General features: G+C 43.9%; 4 protein-coding genes across 5 annotated transcripts in view; 1 reads left to right on the forward strand and 3 right to left on the reverse strand.

Moving 5' to 3' along the window:
* The window catches only part of LOC112071125 (MAP7 domain-containing protein 2-like), a 34,564-nt gene extending 27,899 nt beyond the window's left edge, over positions 1-6,665 (reverse strand). Inside the window, exons 1-3 of the mRNA XM_024138594.2 lie at positions 6,545-6,665; positions 4,695-4,760; positions 1,616-1,770 (exon numbers count right to left, since the gene is read on the reverse strand). Of these exons, the coding sequence (XP_023994362.2) occupies positions 1,616-1,770; positions 4,695-4,760; positions 6,545-6,584 (261 nt within the window). The 5' untranslated portion in view covers positions 6,585-6,665. The remainder of the gene's footprint in view (positions 1-1,615; positions 1,771-4,694; positions 4,761-6,544) is intronic.
* A 3,413-nt stretch (positions 6,666-10,078) lies between these two features.
* LOC112071126 (eukaryotic translation initiation factor 1A, X-chromosomal) lies at positions 10,079-14,378 on the reverse strand. The gene is made up of 7 exons (XM_024138595.2): positions 14,237-14,378; positions 13,319-13,402; positions 12,716-12,819; positions 12,453-12,503; positions 10,899-10,980; positions 10,579-10,670; positions 10,079-10,390 (listed from the first exon to the last, which is right to left on the reverse strand). The coding sequence occupies exons 1-7, from the start codon at positions 14,250-14,252 to the stop codon at positions 10,385-10,387; spliced, it is 435 nt and encodes a 144-aa protein (XP_023994363.1). The 5' UTR covers positions 14,253-14,378; the 3' UTR covers positions 10,079-10,384.
* A 525-nt stretch (positions 14,379-14,903) lies between these two features.
* On the forward strand, positions 14,904-18,809 carry LOC112071127 (zinc finger protein 691). 2 transcript variants are annotated; one of them, XM_024138596.2, is made up of 2 exons: positions 14,904-15,557; positions 16,211-18,809. In XM_024138596.2, the coding sequence occupies exons 1-2, from the start codon at positions 15,270-15,272 to the stop codon at positions 17,726-17,728; spliced, it is 1,806 nt and encodes a 601-aa protein (XP_023994364.1). In that variant the 5' UTR covers positions 14,904-15,269; the 3' UTR covers positions 17,729-18,809. The 2 variants fall into 2 exon arrangements, with proteins under 2 accessions (XP_023994364.1, XP_070295365.1); XM_070439264.1 differs by having other exon boundaries at positions 15,395-15,484.
* Positions 18,810-21,499: 2,690 nt separating this feature from the next.
* LOC112071136 (ribosomal protein S6 kinase alpha-3-like) overlaps positions 21,500-22,500 on the reverse strand; it is a 1,353-nt gene continuing 352 nt past the window's right edge. The window contains exons 2-4 of the mRNA XM_024138603.2: positions 22,318-22,435; positions 22,056-22,196; positions 21,500-21,950 (exon numbers count right to left, since the gene is read on the reverse strand). Of these exons, the coding sequence (XP_023994371.1) occupies positions 21,828-21,950; positions 22,056-22,196; positions 22,318-22,435 (382 nt within the window). The 3' untranslated portion in view covers positions 21,500-21,827. The remainder of the gene's footprint in view (positions 21,951-22,055; positions 22,197-22,317; positions 22,436-22,500) is intronic.

Genomic DNA, 22,500 nt, shown 5'->3' on the forward strand with positions numbered 1-22,500 from the left:
ACAATACTTATAGAATCCTACGGTATAGAATCCTACGTATAGAATCCTACGATGAATCCTACGGTATAAGTCCTACGTATAGAGTCCTACTGTATAGAATCCTAGGTATAGAATCCTACTGTATAGAATCCTACGGTATAGAATCCTACGGTATAGAATCCTATGGTATAGAATCCTACGGTATAGAATCCTACGGTATAGAGTCCTACGGTATAGAGTCCTACGTGATAGAATCCTACGGTATTAATCCTACAGTATAGAGTCCTACGGTATAAATCCTACGGTATAGAATCCTATGGTATAGAATCCTATGGTATAGATCCTATGGTATAGATCCTATGGTAGAATCCTAGGTATAGAGTCCTACGTAAGATCCTACTGTATAGAATCCTACGGTATAATCCTACGGTATAGAATCCTACGGTATAGAATCCTTCTGTATAGAATCCTACGGTAATAGAGTCCTACGGTATAGAGATCCTACTGTATAGAATCCTATGGTATAGAATCTTATGGTATAGCATCCTATGGTATAGAATCCTACGGTATAGAGTCCTACTGTATAGAATCCTATGGTATAGAATCCTATAGTATAGAATCCTATGGTATCGAAATCCTATGGTATAAATCCTACGGTATAGATCCTACGGTATAGAATCCTACGGTATAGAATCCTATGGTATAGAATCCTATGGTATAGAATCCTATGGTATAGAATCCTACGGTATAGAGTCCCTATGGTATAGAATCCTATAGTTATAGAATCCCTATGTATAGATCCTACAGTATAGAGTCCTACGAAGGAGTGTTTGAGGAAAGGACAAGAGAGACAGAGGGAGCAGAAGAGAACCATGGAGATCCTGTTAAATTACTAGAGGGGCTTTGACATAAACCCTGAAAGTTCCAGAATGATATGATGATGGCAGCTATTTTGGTCTGGGAGAAATCCAAACCAGACGAATTGGAATGAATGGCAGTAGAGGCATAAGTGATTATTTTCCTGATTTTACTTATGCAGAAAAATGTAAGTAAGGCATGTGATATATCAGCAATTGTGTAATAGAATTTTTCTCAACCTAAAATATTGTTATATATACAGTTTATCCAGGTTTTATAACAATGTTCTGTATAAATAGCCTTTAAAGTATGTGTAAACAGACCATAAATGTCTCCTTGTTTGTTTTCTTGGAAAGCTGTGAGTTATATTATGATACAGTATCAGTTGCATTGACAACTTGTCAGATTCCTATCATCAGCATGTTTCAGCCAGAGTACGGCTGTGACTGCATTGTTTGAATGGGATGTTGGCATATTGGCAGTTCATTTGACCAATTTATGGAATCGTTCAAATCAAATTTTATTTGTCACATACACATGGTTAGCAGATGTTAATGTGAGTGTAGCGAAATGCTCCAAAACTGTCTGGCTAGCTATAATAGTGCAGATAAATTCTTCACATTCATTGTTTTACACTCTTATCACAGCACAGGCTGACCATGGTTGACCAACTCCCTGACTAAACCTGCTGACCTTTTATACTGTCATAATGTTCATGTCCATTCTAGTATTCAAATTCCTAATTCTTTGAAGGGAGCATAGTAGTTTGACCTCTGACCTTCTCCTCCTCGTCCTGCTGTCGTCTCCTCTCCTCCACTGCTGCCCTCCTCTCCTCCTCCCTTCTTTTCTGCTCTTCCATCTTCCTCCCTCGTTTGTCTGCACAATGCTCCAGCTGCTGCCGTACACGTTGCTCTTTATCACGCAAAAACTCCTCTAGGTACACACACACACACACACACAGTGTGGTTTTGTTTTACTATCCTTGTGGGGACCAGAAGTCAATCCAAGGATAGTAAAACAACAAACATTCAGACAAGTTGTCACGCCCTGACCTTAGAGAGCCTTTTTATTCTCTATTTTGGTTAGGTCAGGGTGTGACTAGGGTGGGTACTCTAGTTTTTGTATTTCTATGTTGGCCTGGTATGGTTCCCAATCAGAGGCAGCTGTCTATCGTTCTCTATGATTGGGGATCATATTTAGGCAGCCTTTTCCCCACTGTGGTTGTGGGATCTTGTTTGTGTTAGTTGCCTTGAGCACGGCATAGCTTCACGTTCGTTTCTTTCTTCTTTTTTGCCGGTTCACGTTAAATAAAGATGATGAACCCAAACCACGCTGCACCTTGGTCCGATTCTTACAACAACGTTCGTGACAGAAGATCCCACCAACCCAGGACCAAGCAGCGTGCCCAGGAGCAGGTATCCTGGGCTTGGGAGGAGATCCAGGAGTTAAGGACATCCTGTACTTGGGAGGAAGTAATGGCAGGAGACGAAAGCCTGCCATGGAAGCAGGCGGAAGCAGCGAAGGAAGGACAGCGACAACACCGGAGTTCGCGGCCACAACGTGGGCCCAAGAAGCAGCCTCAAAAAATGTTTTGGGGGGAGGAACACCGGGTGGTCGGCGGAGCCGAGGTGTGAACCAGAGCCAATCCACACGGGGTGGTCGGCGGAGCCGACCCATGGTCCGGGGCCTCCGGTGATGATCCATGGCCCGGAGCCTCCAGTGATGATCCAGGGCCCGGAGCCTCCAGTGATGATCCATGGTCCAGAGCCTCCAGCGAGGGTTCCCAGTCCAGAGCCTCCTGCGAGGGTACCCAGTCCAGAGCCTCCTGCGAGGGTTCCCAGTCCAGAGCCTCCTTCGAGGCGTTCCCCAGTCCGGAGGCCTCGCGTGCGAGGGTTCCCGTTCCGGAGCCTTCAGCGAGGGTTCCCAGTCCGGAGCCTCCGGCAACGATCTACGCGTCCGGAGTCCCCGGCGACGATCCACGGTCCGGAGTCCTCGGCGACGATACACGGTCCGGAGTCCCGCGACGGTCCGCGAGTCCCCGCGACGATCCATTGGCCCGGAGCCTCGCGCGACGATCCACGGTCCGGAGCTCCGGCGATGATCCACGGTCCGGAGCCTTCGCGCGACAATGCACTTGTCCGGTTCCACGGAAGCGGAGGGATCCGCGAGCAGAGCGGTGGTACGTCCCGAACCGGAGCCGCCACCGAGGCTAGATGCCCACCCGGACCCTCCCCCAGGGGCCAGGTTTTCGGCCAGAGTCCACACCTTTGGGGGAGGGGTGTTGACTGTCACGCCCTGACCTTAGAGAGCCTTTTTATTCTCTATTTTGGATAGGTCAGGGTGTGACTAGGGTGGTTGATTGTTTTTGTATTTCTATGTTGGCCTGGTATGGTTCCCAATCAGAGGCAAGCTGTCTATTGTTGTCTTTGATTGGGGATCATATTTAGGCAGCCTTTTCCCCACTGTGGTTGTGGGATCTTGTTTGTGTTAGTTGCCTTGAGCACGGCATAGCTTCACGTTCGTTTCTTTCTTCTTTTTGCCGTTCACGTTAAATAAAGATGATGAACCCAAACCACGCTGCACTTGGTCGATTCTTACAACAACGTTCGTGACACAAGTGGGACATTTTGCCTGTCCGCAGAAGGAAAACCGTTTTTTTTAAGCTTAGGGGTTAGGCTTAGAGTTAGAATTAGGCTTAGGGGTTAGGTTTAGGGCAGTGGCATGTATTCATGGCCAAGGGAAGCCGGGCTTCCCCAAAAAATGGACCAAGAAAAAACAAAAATTCTTAATTCTCCTCTATGTTTCAGCAAGAGGCGAATGTATCTCACATGAGAAAGCATTCAAGCGAGCAAACAGTGTAGGCCATTTATCTGATGCTGTCTGGTCCAAACAAGATTTTTAATTTTAAAAATAAATAAAATAAAAGTATGACATTGTTGCCCGCGGTAGCATTGAATGAGGGAAGCGAGCGAGCATTTGCTTCAACAAAAAAAGTATAAATAATAGCAATCAGCATTGAGCAAACTGAGCGAGCTCAACTTTGATGGTGCCTTCTTACCAAAAAAAAGTGTCAAGGGAAGCCAGCTTGGATTTTGGCATCACACATATCAAATCGCATTGAGAGCATACATTACTGACAGAAACAACTTGAATTGTTGCATATCCTTGTGTTGTTGTTCCCCAGTGGCTAGCTAGTTGTTTTTGGTATATTTGAGTTGTCACTGTATTAGACTAAGCAGAGGGGATTTGATGGTGTTGAAATGATGAAGTTKAAATGGTGCTGGAATAGTGGAGGCAGCTCCTGTTTTCTTTGTGACTTGCGGTAACTCTGTGGTTCTAAATCAATAGTTGTTTAGTAGTCTGTAAATGTTGGAAACATTAACTTGCTTGACCATGCTGTAGGTCATGTAACTGTTTGTTACATGCAATATGTTTTGTGAACTTCACTGGACAGAGGTTGCTCTCCGGTTTTCTGATTAAAAAAGGTTAAGTTTAATTTATTCTGCCACTGTGTCTTCTTATTGTCCCGGCATTAGGCCTATAATATCACCCTGGCAAGGCATATGCACTACCAGGTTATAGAGCAAACAACGCAATTATCATAACACATAGGTTGTAATATGTTCTTTTTTGGGGGGGGGTCTTGGCTTCCCAGTGATTGTGATCTTATCCACGCACCACTGGTTTAGGGTTAGAATTAGGGTTRTGTTTTGTTTTAGGAGTTAGGGAAAATAGGATTTTGAATGGAAATCAATTGTTTGGTCCTAACAAGGATAGTAAAACAAACATGGTGTGTTTGTCACAACAACAGATGACAGAGCCATCCAGTCAGTTCAGTTGGAAGCAGTGATTCATACCATGACTCTTCTCTCTCTCCTCTCTCCTCCCTCTCACTAGCTGCACTCTGTCCATCTGCGGTGACCCTTACACACACGAAGAAGAGAGACAGTCAGTGAGCATATAGAGGGCAATTACGAACAGAAGGGAAACTCACAGAACATCACGTGTTTCATACTGCTAGAAACACATTGGAGAGGTCGAAGTATACTGCTGCTTGTGTAACGGATGTGAAATGGCTAGCTAGTTAGCGGGTACGCGCYAGTAGCGTTTCAATCAGTTACGTCACTTGCTCTGAAACCTAGATGTAGTGTTGCCCCTTGCTCTGCAAGGGCCGTGGCTTTTGTGGAGCGATGGGTAACGACGCTTCGTGGGTGACTGTTGTCGATGTGTGCAGAGGGTCCCTGGTTCGCGCCCGTGTTGGGGCGAGGGGACGGTTTAAAGTTATACTGTTACACTTGCACCAGTACTAAAATGCATTAAATTAACAACAAACTGGATCTACAGTAGATATTCAGCCCATCTTGGAGAAAGCTACTCAAACCCGGATTAAGCACATACATGCTTTTTAGTCCAGGAGTAAACTTAATCTGGTTAATGAATCTAGCCCATACAGATACAATGGAAGATCATTAAAATACGTAAAACCGATGGGCTGTTGTGATTGGACGACAGACGAGAAGGGGACACATGCCCTTTGGTGAGTGGTCTTGTCCCAGTGATGATGGGCGAGGTCATGACTGCTGATTGGAGGGTAGAGTCAGACACACACAGCTGCCAGAACTGAACATTAAACATTAGCACAGTGGGCTCACACAGTCAATCTGGACACACGCAGGTTCGATTCCATAGAATTCTATTTCAATGTTTGATTTTCGGTCGGTCAGACACTATATCCCCGGCCTAGATGACACCTGACCCAGTCTGTATGTGAGGGGGAGAGATATACATCGTCCAGGTGACCTGGAGGTCATCCCTCCATTTAGCTAGAGGACAGTGGGCAGGGTATTGTGTGGTTTATGGCTGTCTGTCTGACAGACTGTCAATAGACAGAAACAGCACAACAGCGACGTGCAGCAGGATCATGTTTATGCTCAAACATACACGTTTGTTTTACGTGTGTGCTTGTGGGATAATTGATTCCCATTTAAAATCCTATTTTCCCTAACCATAACCCAAAACCCTAACCCTAACCCAAAACTCTAACCCCTAACCCAAAACTCTAACCCCTAAAACTCTAACCCCTAACCCTAACCCAAAAATCTAATCCCTAAAACTCTAAMCCCTAACCCTAAACTCTTAACCTAATCCCTAACCCTAAACTCTTAATCCTAATCCTAACCCCTAACCACAGTTTCTACCCCCAAGACATAAGACTGCTAAACAACTAATCAAATGACCACCGGACTATTTACATGGGGGGTGCAACTCAATATTAGGAAGGTGTTCTTAATGTTTGTATTCTCAGTGTATATACACGCTATATGCACACAGCAAGAAGCTGTTGTTCTTTCCTGTCATAAGCTTTGTACATTTATGTAAACATATGCAGTCAGATCTGCCCCATGGGTATTAACACAGCTTATGTTAAATKAAATGGTTTCTTCACCTTGAGAGATAAATCACATTTTAACATCAATAAATTAACAAATCTGCTAACACTCACTGAGTCAGGTGAGTTATAGTAACATTCCCTATAATACAAACATGCCCGTTCATTAATCAATACGGAAATATTTCATTTAAGCAAAAGAAGAATTGAATAGAGCAAAAAACACAATCCCCTAACAATATCCTTATCCCAAGCTTACTACCTTCACCCAATCAAAACAACCGCCAGTAAATCCTGAGCCCATCATCATCATCTCACCTGTCACCTGGTGCCCAGCGCCTGGTTTGACTGTGGTCATCTCTATTCCCACCACTACTGTCCCTGATTCGTGCCGGCTGCCGCAAAACAGCAGCAACAAATCAAACCAGTCTGAACACGACTGCGGCAGAATCGAGAGAGAAATAACAGAGAAACAGAGTGGGGTGATGCCAGGAAGAGAGAGAGAAAGAGAGCGAGTGCGAGAGAGAGAAACAGAGAGAGCGAGAGAGAGAAACCAACGGGGGAAATTAATGTTTTGGAGTGTCTTCGAAGGTAATCAAAGTCAATCCATCTGATACATTTGGCCATTTAAAAAATAAAGTATTATTTCTAATGAGAGTTTAATCCATATCTCCCAGGTTTAAGTCACTTACCACATACGTGCCAGAGGGCTCTAAATTACATCATTATTTACATCAAATAGTCCACACATGTCGGTTCAGTGGTCTGTCTCTCTCTCACATGTCTCTCCCACACACGCAGACCCCGATTSGATAATTCATGGACTAAAAATAGCGCAGAGGGAACAGTGAATAACAGCAACTAATAGTCAGAGAATCAGCAGCGGGGTCTATGACAAAGATGTCGGGGGAAAGTACTCCCATAATGGACAGCATAAAAGGTTTGAAACCCACTGACAAGATAGAAGCTTGACGGCACACAGGCTTTCTCGGAGTAGGGCTGGAGGCAACTAGGAGCCACATGCATGGTTAAACCTGGAACAGCTGTTACTGCATAGTTTGTTTTTATACTTGACCATTGATTTGTAATTACATTACGCAGGCTGGCTGGTATAGTCCCCCGTGTAGTTGTTTAGTCATGATGCGGCACACAGAATGGAATGACAAGAAAGCACTATAATTCCTGAAGCCAATTTCTGGGGTGGGATTCATTCAAGTGCAATTTACAGCCTCTTTCAGACCTCTGTTTCACGCAGAAATCCGATTATCCCATCTTTTCTCCATTGGTTCTCTCTCCGAGCCATTGTAACAGTGTTGCTTCTGTCCCTCTCCTCAACCCTAACTGGGCTCCAACTAGGGACCCTCTGCACACATCAACAACTGCCTCCCAAGAAGCATCGTTACCCATCACTCCAAAAAAGCCACGGCCYTTGCCGAGCAAGGGAAACAACTACTTCAAGGTCTCAGAGCGAGTGACGTCACTAATTGAAACGCTATTAGCGCACACCCGCTAACTAGCTAGCCATTTCACACCGGTTACAGTCACTCCCCTTTTGACCTCCTCCTTTTCCGCAGCAACCAGTGATCCAGGTCACAGCACCAATGTAACAGTGTTGCTTCCGTCCCTCTCCTCGCCATTACCTGGGCTCAAACCAGGGATCCTCTGCACACATTAACTGCCTCCCACGAAGCTTCGTTACCTATCGCTCCACAAAAGCCGTGGCCCTTGCAGAGCAAGGGAAACAACTTCTTCAAGGTCTCAGCGCGAGTGACGTCACCGACTGAAATGCTGTTAGCGCACACCTAGCTATCCATTTCACAGCAGTTACACCATGGCTGGTCAGAGAATATATCTCATCCCTCTCTCCCTTTTCACCCAGCTACAAATATCTCCCTGGTGAGCGTTTAAAGGCACATTATTTAGGCTAATGAAAACGCATACATTTGAATAAGGTTGGCTACTGTAAGCGCTTATAGAGAATGTGCTGCACCAGAGCATCGTTGTACATGGCACTTGTAGTGATCTGATAACACTGGGCCTCGTGGGGGTGTAATGGATAATGAGGGAAATTGATGTAAAAATGTATCACTAGCCACTTTAAACAATGCCACTTAATATGTTTACATACCCTACATTACTCATCTCATATGTATATACTGTACTCTATATCATCTACTGCATCTTGCCATTTTTATGTAATACATGTATCACTAGCCACTTTAAACTATGCCACTATGTTTATATACCCTACATTACTCATCTCATATGTATATACTGTACTCTATACCATCTACTGCATCTTGCCTATGCCGTTCTGTACCATCACTCATTCATATATATTTATGTACATATTCTCTATCCCTTTACACTTGTGTGTATAAGGTAGTAGTTGTGGAATTGTTAGGTTAGATTACTCGTTTGTTATTACTGCATTGCCAGAACTAGAAGCACAAGCATTTCGCTACACTCGCATTAACATCTGCTAACCATGTGTATGTGACCATTAACATCTGCTAACCATGTGTATGTGACCATTAACATCTGCTAACCATGTGAATGTGACAAATACAATTTGATTTGTCTTATGCAGAACAGCGGCGCCAAATAACAGTTCACACATGTGCGTGTCAGATATATGTTCTAAAGGAACTAACCTATACATTGCCCTATAGAAACAAGACATCTGCCCTGCTTATAGAGGGTCTTCAGGCTACATTTCAGAAGCAGTGATAATATGAGAAGGAGAGGATAAAATAAGATTACACCATCTCCTATTCATTCCTGCTGCGTCATCCTCACTCCGACATTGATTTACACACAAACATCACAAATGTAAACACCAATAACATTCGATGCAAAAACAAAAATATCAGTATTGCAACAGCTTTGTATTACTGGAGTTACAAAAAAAGGCTTCAACGCATAACATTATTAATGCTCACCACCAACAACCCTGTGGATGAGGTTGAGCTGTAGCTCAGTGGTACCACTTAGTGGTTGATACATACAAGCGCAGGCTAGTCTTTCTCAGGGAAGAAAGATGCTGTGTAAAATGTAACTTCAAAAAGTCCATGGAATGAAGTTCTTTATTGGAAATCCCTATATAAATCAGCCTTATTACATCATAGTAGCTCAAGTGCTGTGTATGGTGTTAAAGACACAGTTCAGTGATATTTAGCTAGCCTGGTCCCATTGTGTATGAGCTGCAGCCAACTCCTCTGTAGATGCCAAGCCTTACATGACATCTTTGGCATGACAGTGAAGGAACAAAGGAATTGGCTCCAGCAGCAACAGACTGGGCCACCAGGCTAGTTAGGAGGTAGCCATTTCCTCTGACAGAACTCAGCAGTCTCTAAACCACAGCCGGGGGGGGGGGGGGGTGTCACAAAGCAGGAACAGCCAATTAGCATTCCTAAATATTCTGAAATAACATGAAATGGACATTGGTTTAATTGACAAATATCAAATTTTCTAGATTATTTTAGGAAATAAATCAGAAAGTAGTAGCTATATCTGAATGTTTTTCAAAGGTGGGCCTAACTTCCTTGAACCGAGTGATGCTTTGTGACACACTTATCCGGTAGTTGATCAAAACCAACAGACAAAATACACATGGGGAAACAAAAGAAAATACAGACTGTTGAAAAACAGAAGGTGGGGATATGTAGCCTTCGTTTTGGCATTGATCAATAGAAACAAAACGTTCTCTAACTGCAATATGGCATAACCGGAATACGATATAGAATTAAAGAAACATTCCAAAGGATACAGAGGCATCTTCAGGAGAAATCAGTTTCCCGTAATCAATAAACATATTTAATCCTAATATAAAGAACGCAGGATAAAACATAAAATGGTTAATCTTTTTATTGCAAATCTAGAGGTTCTATACTTGTAAGTAAATTCCACTCCACATGAAATCGATATAAATACATTAAAAGGACACCGCAAGAAATTGCGAGCAGCTGCAGTCATGTTATCAATGAGTTAGTGGGAGGGCTGAACGTCCTTGAAGTATGTTGTGTGGGCCGGGTCGTCACTACTTAACACAGCCACAAATGTGGGCAGAGGGTACAGTGATTCCGGTAGAGAAGTATCGAAGTCCTGTGCTGATTTTCAGAGCGGATGGTAAAAATCACACCTTCCCCTAGAAGGTCCTTAGATCTGGAGGATAATGACAGAGGAAAGGAGGTGGGCGAGAGGAGGTGGGTAGGGGACGAGAGGACAAAAGAGAGGAGGTGGGGAGAGAGAGGGGAGAGAGATACGGATGGAGGGACACAAGATGGTTAATCCTGTCATTGCAACAGTTCCAACCTACAGAAAGCAATAAAAGATACTGATTGAGCACTTACATCATCAATGTCCTCGTCATCATCTCCGATGTCGTCAAACTGGATGTCTTCATCATCCCCGGGACCRAAAGTATCCGTCTCGTTGATCTTGGCTAAGGGGAGGAGACAGGAAGAGGAGGAGTCAGAGAGACAACAAGGATGTGCAAACAAAACAACCCATGAATTTAATATCTACAAAAACCAATCATTGGGCCAGCGGTAGTCATCATGGGCTGTCTCAATCATTTCTAGCTTTCTTTCCTCGTCTCTTCTCCTGCATGACCACTCTTCCAATCACATTAGCTGTTACCGTAGGGAAAGCTCCTCTTCATAGTACTCACCATGCTCCGGCAATTCTCCGTAGGCCTTCAGACTCCTGGCCTCGTCTGCATTGTACTTCAGGATCACATCAGCTTTGTTGTCCTATAGCGGGAGAAAAAAAACTAAACTCAAACCATTTTTTATGATACAGTGACAATAGGACTGAGCGATATGGCCTAAAAACCATCTTTATTTTTCCCAAACTAGCGGCCGATTTCCGATTTATATATCGATTTTTTACATGTTCTCTGAATAAGCGTTGTTGTACAATTAAAAGGTCAATAAACTGCATTCAAAACAGTTAGCAATAACCTAATGAATTCAGAGAGTGTGTAAGTATACCTAGGCTAAATATAAGCCTTCCACAACCATAAGACCAACTAATAATGTAATTATTTAATCCAAATAGTTTAACCAGCTTTTTTTGCAATAATTACTGATCTGGCTTTCAACTCAGTCTATGAAAATGTCATTTTGTTACAAATTGAACCAGAACCATGCACATCCCCACTAATACATTTCTTGTAGCAGGCACAATAGAAAATTAACACAGCACAGGAGGCTGCTGAGGGGAGGAAGGCTCATAATAATGGCTGGGATGGAATGCCATCAAACCCTGGAAACCATGTGTTTGATGCCATTACACWATTTTCGCTCCAGCCATTACCACGAGCACGTTCTCCCCAATGAAGGTCCCACCAACCTCCTGTGTAACACAGGTCTAATAAACAATCTCTCAAGCACAAACCCACATGCTAATGAGTAGTCAGATAATCTTTATATTTCAAGTCTAGCCAACTTGGGATCTATTTGCTAGCTAACAAGGTAGAACAGTTGAACTCCTATGAACACACCCTCCTGTCTGCCTCCAACTGTTTGAACAGCATGCTAGCCTGTCCACTTTGTTCAGATGTTGAAATCAAGTAGCCTACCTGGATAAGATGCTTATTTCTCAGAATTARTTGCCAATTCCTGATATTAATGTGTATTTTTATTCTCATTGCACATTTATAAAACAACTAGATAACTAGCACAGCCGGTGGCAAAAATTCTGCTACTGGCACGTTGCACAGAAAATGAGCATTTCTTTTCCAGAAACAATGTTCATTGATAGGTCTACTCTCTGTGCGTTTTATGAGTTGAGAGATAAAAAGGTAACATTAGAAAGGTTGAGTTCTCATCTATTACTCAAATAATGTCTCAGTGGCTTTCAGTGTCCATAGGACCCATTCTGTTGGACCAAACCTCAAATGCAAATAGCGAGTTGAAACAGCTTTTTGTCATAGAGGAAGAAGTGATGTTTCTGTTGTTGTTGTTGTGAGTGGCAGGGACTTGGTGTATGAGTGGGAATGTACACACAGGCACAGACGGARCAAAGGAGATAAGACCAAAAAGACAAGTGGACATAAATGCTCATAAAAACAAAATTTGATTCTTGCGACACAGGCATTGTGTGCTAAAAAACACATTTGAATTAATCTAATTAATTCTATATAAATCGCCCAGCCCTAAGTGACAACCAAATGCACAGTCACCCACAACAACAACAGTTGTAAACTTGCCGGTCATCTCACCTGGTAATCTCTCAGGCCCAACAGAATGATATCTGACGTGTTAATCCACACCTGAAAGAAAAACACAAGAAYGCTTTTACAAGGACTTAAATCAGATGGATGGATAACAATCTAAAGAATTGGTTAACACACAACTGCAGCCCATGCTGTGTCGCAGTTGACAGTCCATAGTGGGGAGAAAAAAAAAGAAAAAAAACGTTGAGTCTGCATCATTCAGGGTTTCCCCTTGTGTGTCAATATGATGGGCGTGTGTGTGTTCCTACCTTTTTCCTGAGTTTTCCTCGRATGTGGCAGAGCCGCTTAACGCCATCAAAACACATGGCTTCCAACCTCCCATTACCCAACATCTTAATCACCTGAGCATATTCTACAGGAAAGAGAGAACGACTTAACATACACAACATCACAGGAGTTGGGAACACCTGAGTGTACTCTACAGCAGAGGGGAGAGGGTTACATTGCTCCCACGGAGTAGGGYCATGTTGATCATTATGCTTGTATACCTTCACCCTCAATACAACGCACGTCTGCTCTAAAAACAGGGCTGCATTTTTATCTGCATTCCAGAAACTTGGGGAAAAGGGAACTGTACATTCTAGAGCATTGTTAGGAGCATTTGAGTTATTCCACACAGGGGAGAGACTGGCAGTTCTAATTCTAGAACTGGTGTGTGTGCAGGCTTTTGCTCCAGCCAAAGCAGTAACACACCAACTAATCAACCAATCAGTCTTCAACAAAGACTTGATTCAGCAATGTTGCCATTTGGCTGGCGCAAAAGCCTACACCCACACAAGCCCTGGCAGAGACCCCTACACTCTCCACTCACCCTGCTCGTCCTCCACTCACCCTGCCCGTCCTCCACTCACCCTGCCCGTCCTCTTTGAACACCAGCTCTCTCTTCTCTGACTCGTTCTCATTTTTTCCACGTCGACGATTCTTTCCTCCCTTACCTGGAAAGAACAGAGAGAAAAAAATTAAGTCATACAGACCACTCACATTTTTGTCATTTAGCAGACACTTTCGCTCAGACTGTATTTAACTACTGTAGCTATGTTCGGTAAAGGTTGAGTTTCACTATGAAATCGCAGCACCACACCCAATAGCTAACCTATACTGTATTATTATAGTGTTTCAATGTCAACCCCACATCAACAACTTTTATTTTACTAGGCAAGTCAGTTAAGAACAAATTCTTATTTACAATGACGGTCTACTCCGGCCAATGGTACAGCCTGGATTCGAAGCAGGTATTATAGTGACGCCTCTAGCACTGAGACGCAGTGCCTTAGACTGCTGCACCACTCGGGAGTCCAACTACAGGAGGTACATGATGTGTTATAGCAACATTTGAACATGTTTTACAGGAATAGAGCGCAGATATACCATATGGCCAACTACAGTCAGTACGTGAAATCTTCCTGCTAAAATCCTTCAGGCAAATGTAGCTAGCTGACTGCGGTTTGAATGGGTTCATTGAGTAAATAACGTTAACTGCCATTAAAATGCCCGTGTTAGCACCGTAAATGGCTAGCAAGCCAAGTCATGTGCGCCCATAACAGTACAATTTAACGTCAGAACGACAATACAGCGAGCTGGCTGCTCTTMACTTACCTAGTTTGTACGTACCTAGATTTGTGAAAATATATGCTACGAACCTGGTGGTTACCGTTAGTCATTATGTTAGCTAGCTATTCAACTGTCACGTTTTCACTGCGTGTAGAGACTGAAGTAGTCAGAGACTGCGGGACAAGTTCCGGGAATAGACGGCACTTCTAACACTTTACCTTTATTCTTGGGCATATTCTTTACAGCTCAGATCTTCTCTTCGTGCCTGGGTGGCGCTTACTGCTATATGAACAATACTGAGAAAGAAAAACGGGCCAATTTCTCCCGGCACAATTCACGAAAAAYCAATTCACCACTTGTGCACCGGTTTACGCATGCGCATGACATGTCATACAAAATGGTAAAGCTTTATTTACACATGTGAAACAGCAATACACCATGCTAGCTAGTTACTGTCTTCCTTTATCATTTAAGTTTCGGAATGCAACAATATTAMACGTTTAAATCAAACACACCAAACCATTACACAAATTACATTTACATTACATTTAAGTCATTTAGCAGACGCTCTTATCCAGAGCGACTTACAAATTGGTGCATTCACCTTATGATATCCAGTGGAACAACCACTTTACATCATATATTAATTTGAAAATATCTTTGTAAATGTACTTGGACCACAGACACAGTTCATATGCTGGATCTGGGTAAGTGTTTAGAATAATAAAACCTATCGATTAAATATACATTTTATATTTATATTTTATATTATCCATTCGAATAAATATAATATAGCCTAGGTTAAATGCTCGTTCAGTAGAAACACTCCACTACAGTAGGTGGCGATAGAGCACATTTTCTGATAATAAAACAGAAGAAGTAACAACCTGCTAGCTATTTTAGCAATCCATGATAAATTATAACATTTTGGTAGCTGGAAATTATGATTGTGGTTGAATTTACACATATCCATGGATATTTCTGAATTCACCACTGTTCGAACTTCATAGCCAGATAGAGAGAAAGTGGAAAGTCATCGTGCGGATATAAATTAGTTACTCTACACTGTAGATAGCTTAGCCACAGTGCTAACTGCTAGCAGACAGCAATAACAAAGATACTGGTAGTCCGGGTCAGTGTGTGCAAACGCAGCTGTCACACCTCGGCGACGACACAACATTTGTAGCTAAAACGTACATCAAGTTGTGACTCAGTTTCATTACAAAATAACTGGCTAAAGAGAAGAACGCAATGGAAATACATAAATGCATTGTTAGAGGATGCGCCAATCAATCGGACACAATTATTCATTACAGTTTACCAGAGGAGCCCCAGAGACGCCAACGGTGGCTGCAGTTTATCAATGGAAGCAACCCGGGAGAGCAAATTCCAGATGTTTCCCGTTTATGTGGCGACCACTTTACAGAAGAGTGCTTCACAAAACTTGATCTCGGTTTCACCACGAGGTTAATATTAAATCTTGACGCAATCCCATCGATTTATTCCACTGATAAAACATCGGCTTATCGKAAACACACCGTGAGTATGATATTCGCGCTATGAGGCTAGCCTACAATTATTATTATTATTTGTACATGTTTTATTAAACTTAATTTAACATTGTGCCAAACTGTTGTTTAGGCTATAGCATCAAAGACAGTAGCATAGGCTATAGGATCATTAATCAAAGACAGTAGACTGAAAAGGTTTTAGTAGAGAAGATGGCGGCGTTATTGCTTCAAACATTTGCCGCCAATTAACTAGTTCATTTCTTGGAACTTTTCACTCCACCAACAAAAACATATTTTTAGTTCTTATAGGCTGATCTTGAAAGACGTTATAGCTATCTAAAATTGCCTTCCAGGCCTAGCCTACAGTTTATTAAACCAAGTGTAGCCCTGAACTAGTAGTATCTATCTGTGCCCCCAGGAAGCTCTGATTCAAACTCCCATTTAGTAGATATGCAAAGTTAATAATCCGTCCTTTGATCACCAAATATGCATTTTCGCTGACCAACAAACATATTTTGACATTATAAAGCTTTCAGAGCGGGCGAATCTGAGCTTTCTGGGCTTTAGAGGTACATGTACTGTTGTAGCACAACCTTCAACACTATAACTTGAATTGAATAATGTTCTATATAATAATGAATAATGCTTCTAAATGAAACACTTCTTGTTCATCTCTCACAGGTGTACGCTGAGAGGGCGAAGGGGACTGGGATGTTGGAAGTAAAAATGGCCGGCATCAAGGAGGAGCCAGTGGACAGGGAGTTGGATTCGCAGATGAATCGCTGGAACAATTCGTTGGGGTCAGTCAACAAGTCGTTTAGTTCCCTCAAGTCGTTTAGTTCCCTCAACAAGTCATTTAGTTCCCTCAACAAGTCGTTTAGTTCAATCAAAGAGGAAGATGTTGGGGAGGATGAGAGCATTGCAGAGAGCTATGACCAGATTAGAGTGGTGAAAATAGGAGACTCACACACAGGAGAAAGGAAGAAAGAGGGAGGAGAGTATGGGATGGAATACTCACACACTCACCCATATGAAGGAGAAGATGGAGGCTATGATGCCATGGTAACAGAGATTCACAGGAAAGAGAAAATGAATGTGACGGAGCGTGAGGGGGAGGTGGAGGGAGTGTTTGTGATAGAAAACTCAAATCCAGAGGAGGAGGAGGAATGTACAGAATATGTGGTAGGGGAGGAGGAGGAGGTATGGCAGATGGAGGAAGGGGGAGAGAGCAGGACGAAAGAGATGTGGGGGGAAAAGGGGAAACGGAGAAAGCTTCCGGGGCCGCAATGGTGGAGATATGAGCAAGAGAGGAGGAAAACCCAGGAAGACGAATGGAAGATGATTGCAGAGAGGGCGAGGGAGGAAGAGAGGGAGAGACAGAAAGGTCAGACTGTGGAGGGGAAGAAGAGGGTGGCAGGGTTCCGCTGCCCACAGTGCAGCAACACCTTTCAGTCGCGAAGCGAGTTACTGGAGCATAAAACCGGCTGCTGCACTGATGCGAAATATGCCTGCCCAGTGCCACTCTGCCCCCAACGCTACCTATCCAAGGGCTCCCTGAGGACTCACATCTGCTTCCACCATGTGAAGGAGGACAACAAGGAGGAAAAGGACTTGGATGCTATCCGAAAAGCCAGAGGAGCCGGGGAGCATCAGAATAAATACCAACCCAGCCATAAGAAGAAATTCTTCTGCCCACTCTGCAACACTTACTACAGAAACCAGATAGTCCTCGACAAGCACTCTCGTACTCACACCAGTTTCCACAAAGTGATGTTGTGTTGCTCCTTCTGCTCTGTGGAGATGCTGAATAAATTCACAATGAAAAAGCACTACAACACGGAACACCCAGGCAGGGTCCCGCGCTGTGAGATGTGTGAAAAAAACTTCTCCTCGATCAACAACTTTCTAACACATCATGTTAGACACGTGGCCGTGACTCCTTACTACTGCTATGAGTGTCACATCTACCAGCTCACCCAGAGGGGCCTCACTGTCCACCTGAAAAACCACGCTCTCAGACGCAACCAGAAGCAGCTGGACCGGCAGTCAGGGAAACTCAACAAACCTGACAATACAGGGAATCATAGTACAGCCCCTCTGAAGAAAAGCCCCTCCCCTCTACCAAACAACCMYGCMYATCTACAAGATAWCCACGCCCATCTACAAGAGATCAAAGAAGAAGAATTTATAACCAAATAAATAGAATCTCAATCTTGTTGTGTGTTTTTAACCCCTCCCCTTTGTCCCATAACCATGTCCCTCCTCTGACATGAAAAACTGACTTGGGATATTAGTGAATATTTCTGTACAGGAGAACACTGAGACTGGAATCAAATCATCCAACTAAAGAACAGCTACTACTTGGTTGTTACAGTAAATTCATTCTGAAGCTGTTTGCTTTATCGATACAGATGGAATGGGAGAAATGACCTGCAAGCTAACTGTCATTTAGAGAGAGAGTTTAGGTTTGTAAAATGGGATTCTTATTGGATATCAGATTGAAGCTCACTTGTACAGTATTTGTTTGTCACTTTCACCTTGAAGGCCATGCGTCTTCAAAGCGTTGTAAGCCCTTTATAAGCCCCATAATATCCTACATGATATGTATTTAGCTGTCATTCATTATAGAGAATTTCAGTTGAATCTTTTGTATTGTCCTTTTATCAATTTAGATTTAGAGAATTGTCTTACACAACATTAGCTGTAAGTAGCTTTATGTAAAATGTGATAGTCGCAAATGTAATGAAGTGTTTCTGAATTAACATTTGGGTTTTGTATTTGTTTGTAGAGTATATTACTAGCCCGTACATGATCCTATGAGGTTTACATCTTTGTTTGTTGTGGTTCTGCACCTTCCTCTTCATCAGCACTTGTTTATTTCCTACAGTACTCCAGGGTCAGTAGTACAGCACTATGGGTAGGGTTAGAGGGTGCATCGTACCCATGGAAATGTGTTGTATAGAACATGTTACTTTGTAAAAACATGGATTGTCTTTCATGTAGAATAAGGAATAGTGCCAACTCTAGTACATTTCTATCTATGCCAGATGTATACATTAGGAACTCTCTGGGCCAATGGAAAGAAGAGAGAACTCTCTCTGGGCCAATCGGAAGCCAAGTGAACTTTCTCTGCCCAATAGAGATTAGACCGGAACGCCACTGTAGCCCTGTCATCCAGGAGCCTTTTGATGTCGACTGGTTCCAATACAGAACATCTTTGATGCATTGTTCTCTATGCTGTTGACTGTATGTTGTCTGAATTAAAAGCCTTTCTGTAGTATTTACTGGTCAGTGAAAAACACAGTTGTATACTGAAGGTATTTTTTATTATGTTCAATACAAAGTCCTACTGTGACTCCACTGAGATACAAAACCAGAGAGAGGAGACAGCAGCAGGGGTGGAGGAAGGGACACTATCTCCACTGGATAGGGGCAGAGGAAGGAGAGGGCAACACGAAGAGAGAAAAAAGGCATCTCATCTCCTCTCAAACCAGAAGGGGAACAAAACATACAGACATCTCAAACACACAAGCTTACAGCTCTGCTACCAGTCAAGCAGAACCTGAAAGACTGTGTTACAACACATCTAGAAGAGCTGAGGGAGAGCGATCGAATGGGTAGGAGTTGTCCACCGATCCAGGATCAGCTCATTAATTCAATAATACTGCTACAAGTCATTGATACTGTAGCTACATATTTTTTCATTCAATTAGACAGACAGTGCTTTAAAGGGATTGACCAGAAGTCAGCAGGTGCCAGCTGACCCATACAGTAAAATACTGGATTACCTCCACAACTGTCATGACATTCCAGACGGCAGGTTGAAAGGGTTCAATTCAGCATAAGATATCATGTCCCTTCTATCCACACATTTCTACATCCATRGACCTCTCCCACCCCACCTGTGTGCTTACATGACATAGTTAATGGACTTATAAAATGCATGGTATTTAATCTCCTAGAAACCTGAGCTGCTATACTGGAACAGTAGTGTCAGTTCCGTGTCAGACACAGACTCCTCATAGCGTCATCCACGCATGCTGCTTTCAAATGTACCTTGGAACTGGGAAACAAGGTTCAGAGGAGTCCTGAGGAGCATTTGAAGGCATCAACATATACACAGACTCGCTGTCCAGATAACCACTGCTTAACACTGGTCGAGGACCAGGTTTCCCTTGGTGTCTGTAAATGTTGAGGTGTGGCGTGGACAGGGCAGTCTGGGTACAGACTGGCCCACCAAAGCCATGATTGGACCTCAGTCCCGTCACTCTGGATGTTGTGGCTGACTGGGAGGAGCTTGTCTCTACATAGGGGGCGGGGTCAGTGGAGCTCTACCTGCTCTCACTATGATGACATCACTAGTTTTGTCTCTGTCTGATGGCTCAGTCACAGAAGAGGCTACCACAGAGTTTCTAAACCCAGAGATGCAACATCGTTAGACATCTGTGAACGCTTGCGAAACAGACCAAGCTGGCCAGGCTTTGGGGGTTGTGAAGTCAATGAGAGAAGTAAAACATTCTTCCTTAGTTGTTCATTTTCTCAAAATCTAAATCCACAACCTAGAATTGATCCAATTTCTTAAGTAGTTGAACATGTTATTACTCCAACCTCGTGAAAGTGACAAACGGATTTCATTTTCGTCAACAAAAAAAAACCATGTAAGGAGTGAGTTTGATTTGACAGCCTGCACATGTGCAGTTTGGCACGAGACGACCGTTAGACCCGATGACGTGTTTCTACGCATGAGCTTAGCTAGCCAACGTCGCCATAACATTGCCGAAAAGTGTGGTCTGGGATTTCTATTGGCGAAGCCGTTTTAGCCTATCTTCATATTGTACTGTCTTTGAGGCTACTCAGGTTTATACACAGAGCTACATTATACAGTTCATCATCATTTTAATATGGGTCTTAAATGCATAATGCAGGTATCTCAAATGTTCCCAGAAGTACAGGCATCTACATACAGCACATTCATGTTCCTGACACCTGTCTCTTGAGTCTAGAGGCAACACGAATTGTCCAAAGCAAAGACTGGAGAGACGCTACAATGTGGTCACCATCAGCCCTGGTCCAACAGAGCTATAGGCTGTAGTTCCAGCCCTGGTCCAACAGAGCTATAGGCTGTAGTTCCAGCCCTGGTCCAACAGAGCTATAGGCTGTAGTTCCAGCCCTTGATCCCACAGAGCTATAGGGCTGTAGTTCCAGCCTGGTACACAGAGACTTATAGGCTGTTTGTTCCAGCCTTTGATCCACAGCAGCTATAGGCTGTAGTTCCAGCCCTGATCCCACAGAAGCTATAGGCTGTAGTTCCAGCCTGATCCACAGAGCTATAGGCTGTAGTTCCAGCCCTGGTACAACAGAGCTATAGGCTGTAGTTCCAGCCCTGTCAACAGAGCTATAGGCTGTAGTTCCAGCCCTGGTCCAACAGAGCTTATAGGCTGTAGTTCAGCCCTGATTCCCACAGTATGGCTACTTAGGGCTGTAGTTCCAGCCCTTGTACAACAGAGCTATAGGCTGTAGTTCCAGCCCTGGTCCAACAGAGCTATAGGCCTAGCTGTAGTTCCAGCCCTGGCAACAGAAGCTATAGGCTGTAGTTCAGCCTGGTACAAACAGAGCTATTAGGCTGTAGTTCGCCCTGTCCCACAGAGCTATAGGCTTTAGTTCCAGCCCTAGTACAACAGAGCTATAGGCTGTATTCCAGCCCTGGTCCAACAGAGCTATAGGCTGTAGTTCCAGCCCTGGTCCCACAGAGCTATAGGCTGTAGTTCAGCCTGGTCCAACAGAGCTATAGGCTGTAGTTCAGCCCTGGTCCAACAGAGCTATAGGCTTGTAGTTCCCAGCCCTGTCCACAGAGCTATAGGCTGTGTTTCCAGCCGGTCCAACAAGCTATAGGCTTAGTTTCAGCCCTGTACAACAGAGGCTATTAGGCTGTAGTTCCAGCCCTGGTCCAACAGAGCTATAGGCTTGTTAGTTCCCCAGCCCTGATCCCACAGAGCTATAGGCTGTTATTCCAGCCCTTGGTTACAACAGAGCTATAGGCTGTAGTTCCAGCCCTGGTACAACAGAGCTATAGGCTGTAGTTCCAGCCCTGATCCCACAGAGCTATAGGCTGTAGTTCCAGCCCTGATCCCACAGAGCTATAGGCTGTAATTCCAGCCCTGGTCTAGTTAATAACTGAGCAGGGTCAAGGGGGGGTCCCAGGTGCATCAGAGTTCTGTCCAGGTCATCTGAGGAACCAGGTCTGTCTGTCTGAGCAGAGCTCCAGCAGGGTTATAAGTCTGAGGTGAAATGTTAACGGTCAGAGGGCAGTGGAGGTGAGTTTCTTCACCCCCCTCCGTTGGGCTAGAGTGGAACATCCCACGGGGTCCAGCACAGGTGGAACGTTCCTGTTGAGGGCAGAGTAGGTGGCTGCCATGGCGCTCTGCACAAACCAAAACAAACGAGATAATAAAAAATGGCAACTCACACTTTATACACAATAAAATATACTGAGATGTTAAAACAGGACATTTAGAGTGTCTGTTACCTTGACCAGGTGTGGCGCGTCCTGTCTGGTCAGTGTGAACTTGGGCAGGTGGTCTCGGTGTGTGACCCAGGGATGACACAACACCTGGCCGGCTGTCAAACGCTGGTGGGGGTCCACGTGTAACATCTTAGACACCAGCTCCTGAACGTCAGAGGTCAAAAACATATTACAACATTATCATCCATTGAATATGTGTTTGAATGTTGGTAACATTCCCTTGGCTTCGGTGTGAGTGTGTGTGACTGTGATTGTGTGTGTGTACCTTGGCCTCTGCTGAGACAGAGTTCCAGTATCCTCCGGTCAGAGAGAACTTCCCGCTGCCGATCCGAACCAGGATCTCCTCTGGTGTGTCCTCTGGACCGTTGGCAAACGGAGTGAACCTGGAGAGAAGAGGAGAGAGGAGGGAGAAGAGAGGAGAGAGGAGGGAGGAGAGAGGAGGGAGGAG

The sequence above is a fragment of the Salvelinus sp. IW2-2015 genome, unplaced genomic scaffold (assembly GCF_002910315.2).
Source record: "Salvelinus sp. IW2-2015 unplaced genomic scaffold, ASM291031v2 Un_scaffold1526, whole genome shotgun sequence".
Taxonomy (NCBI): Eukaryota; Metazoa; Chordata; class Actinopteri; order Salmoniformes; family Salmonidae; genus Salvelinus; species Salvelinus sp. IW2-2015.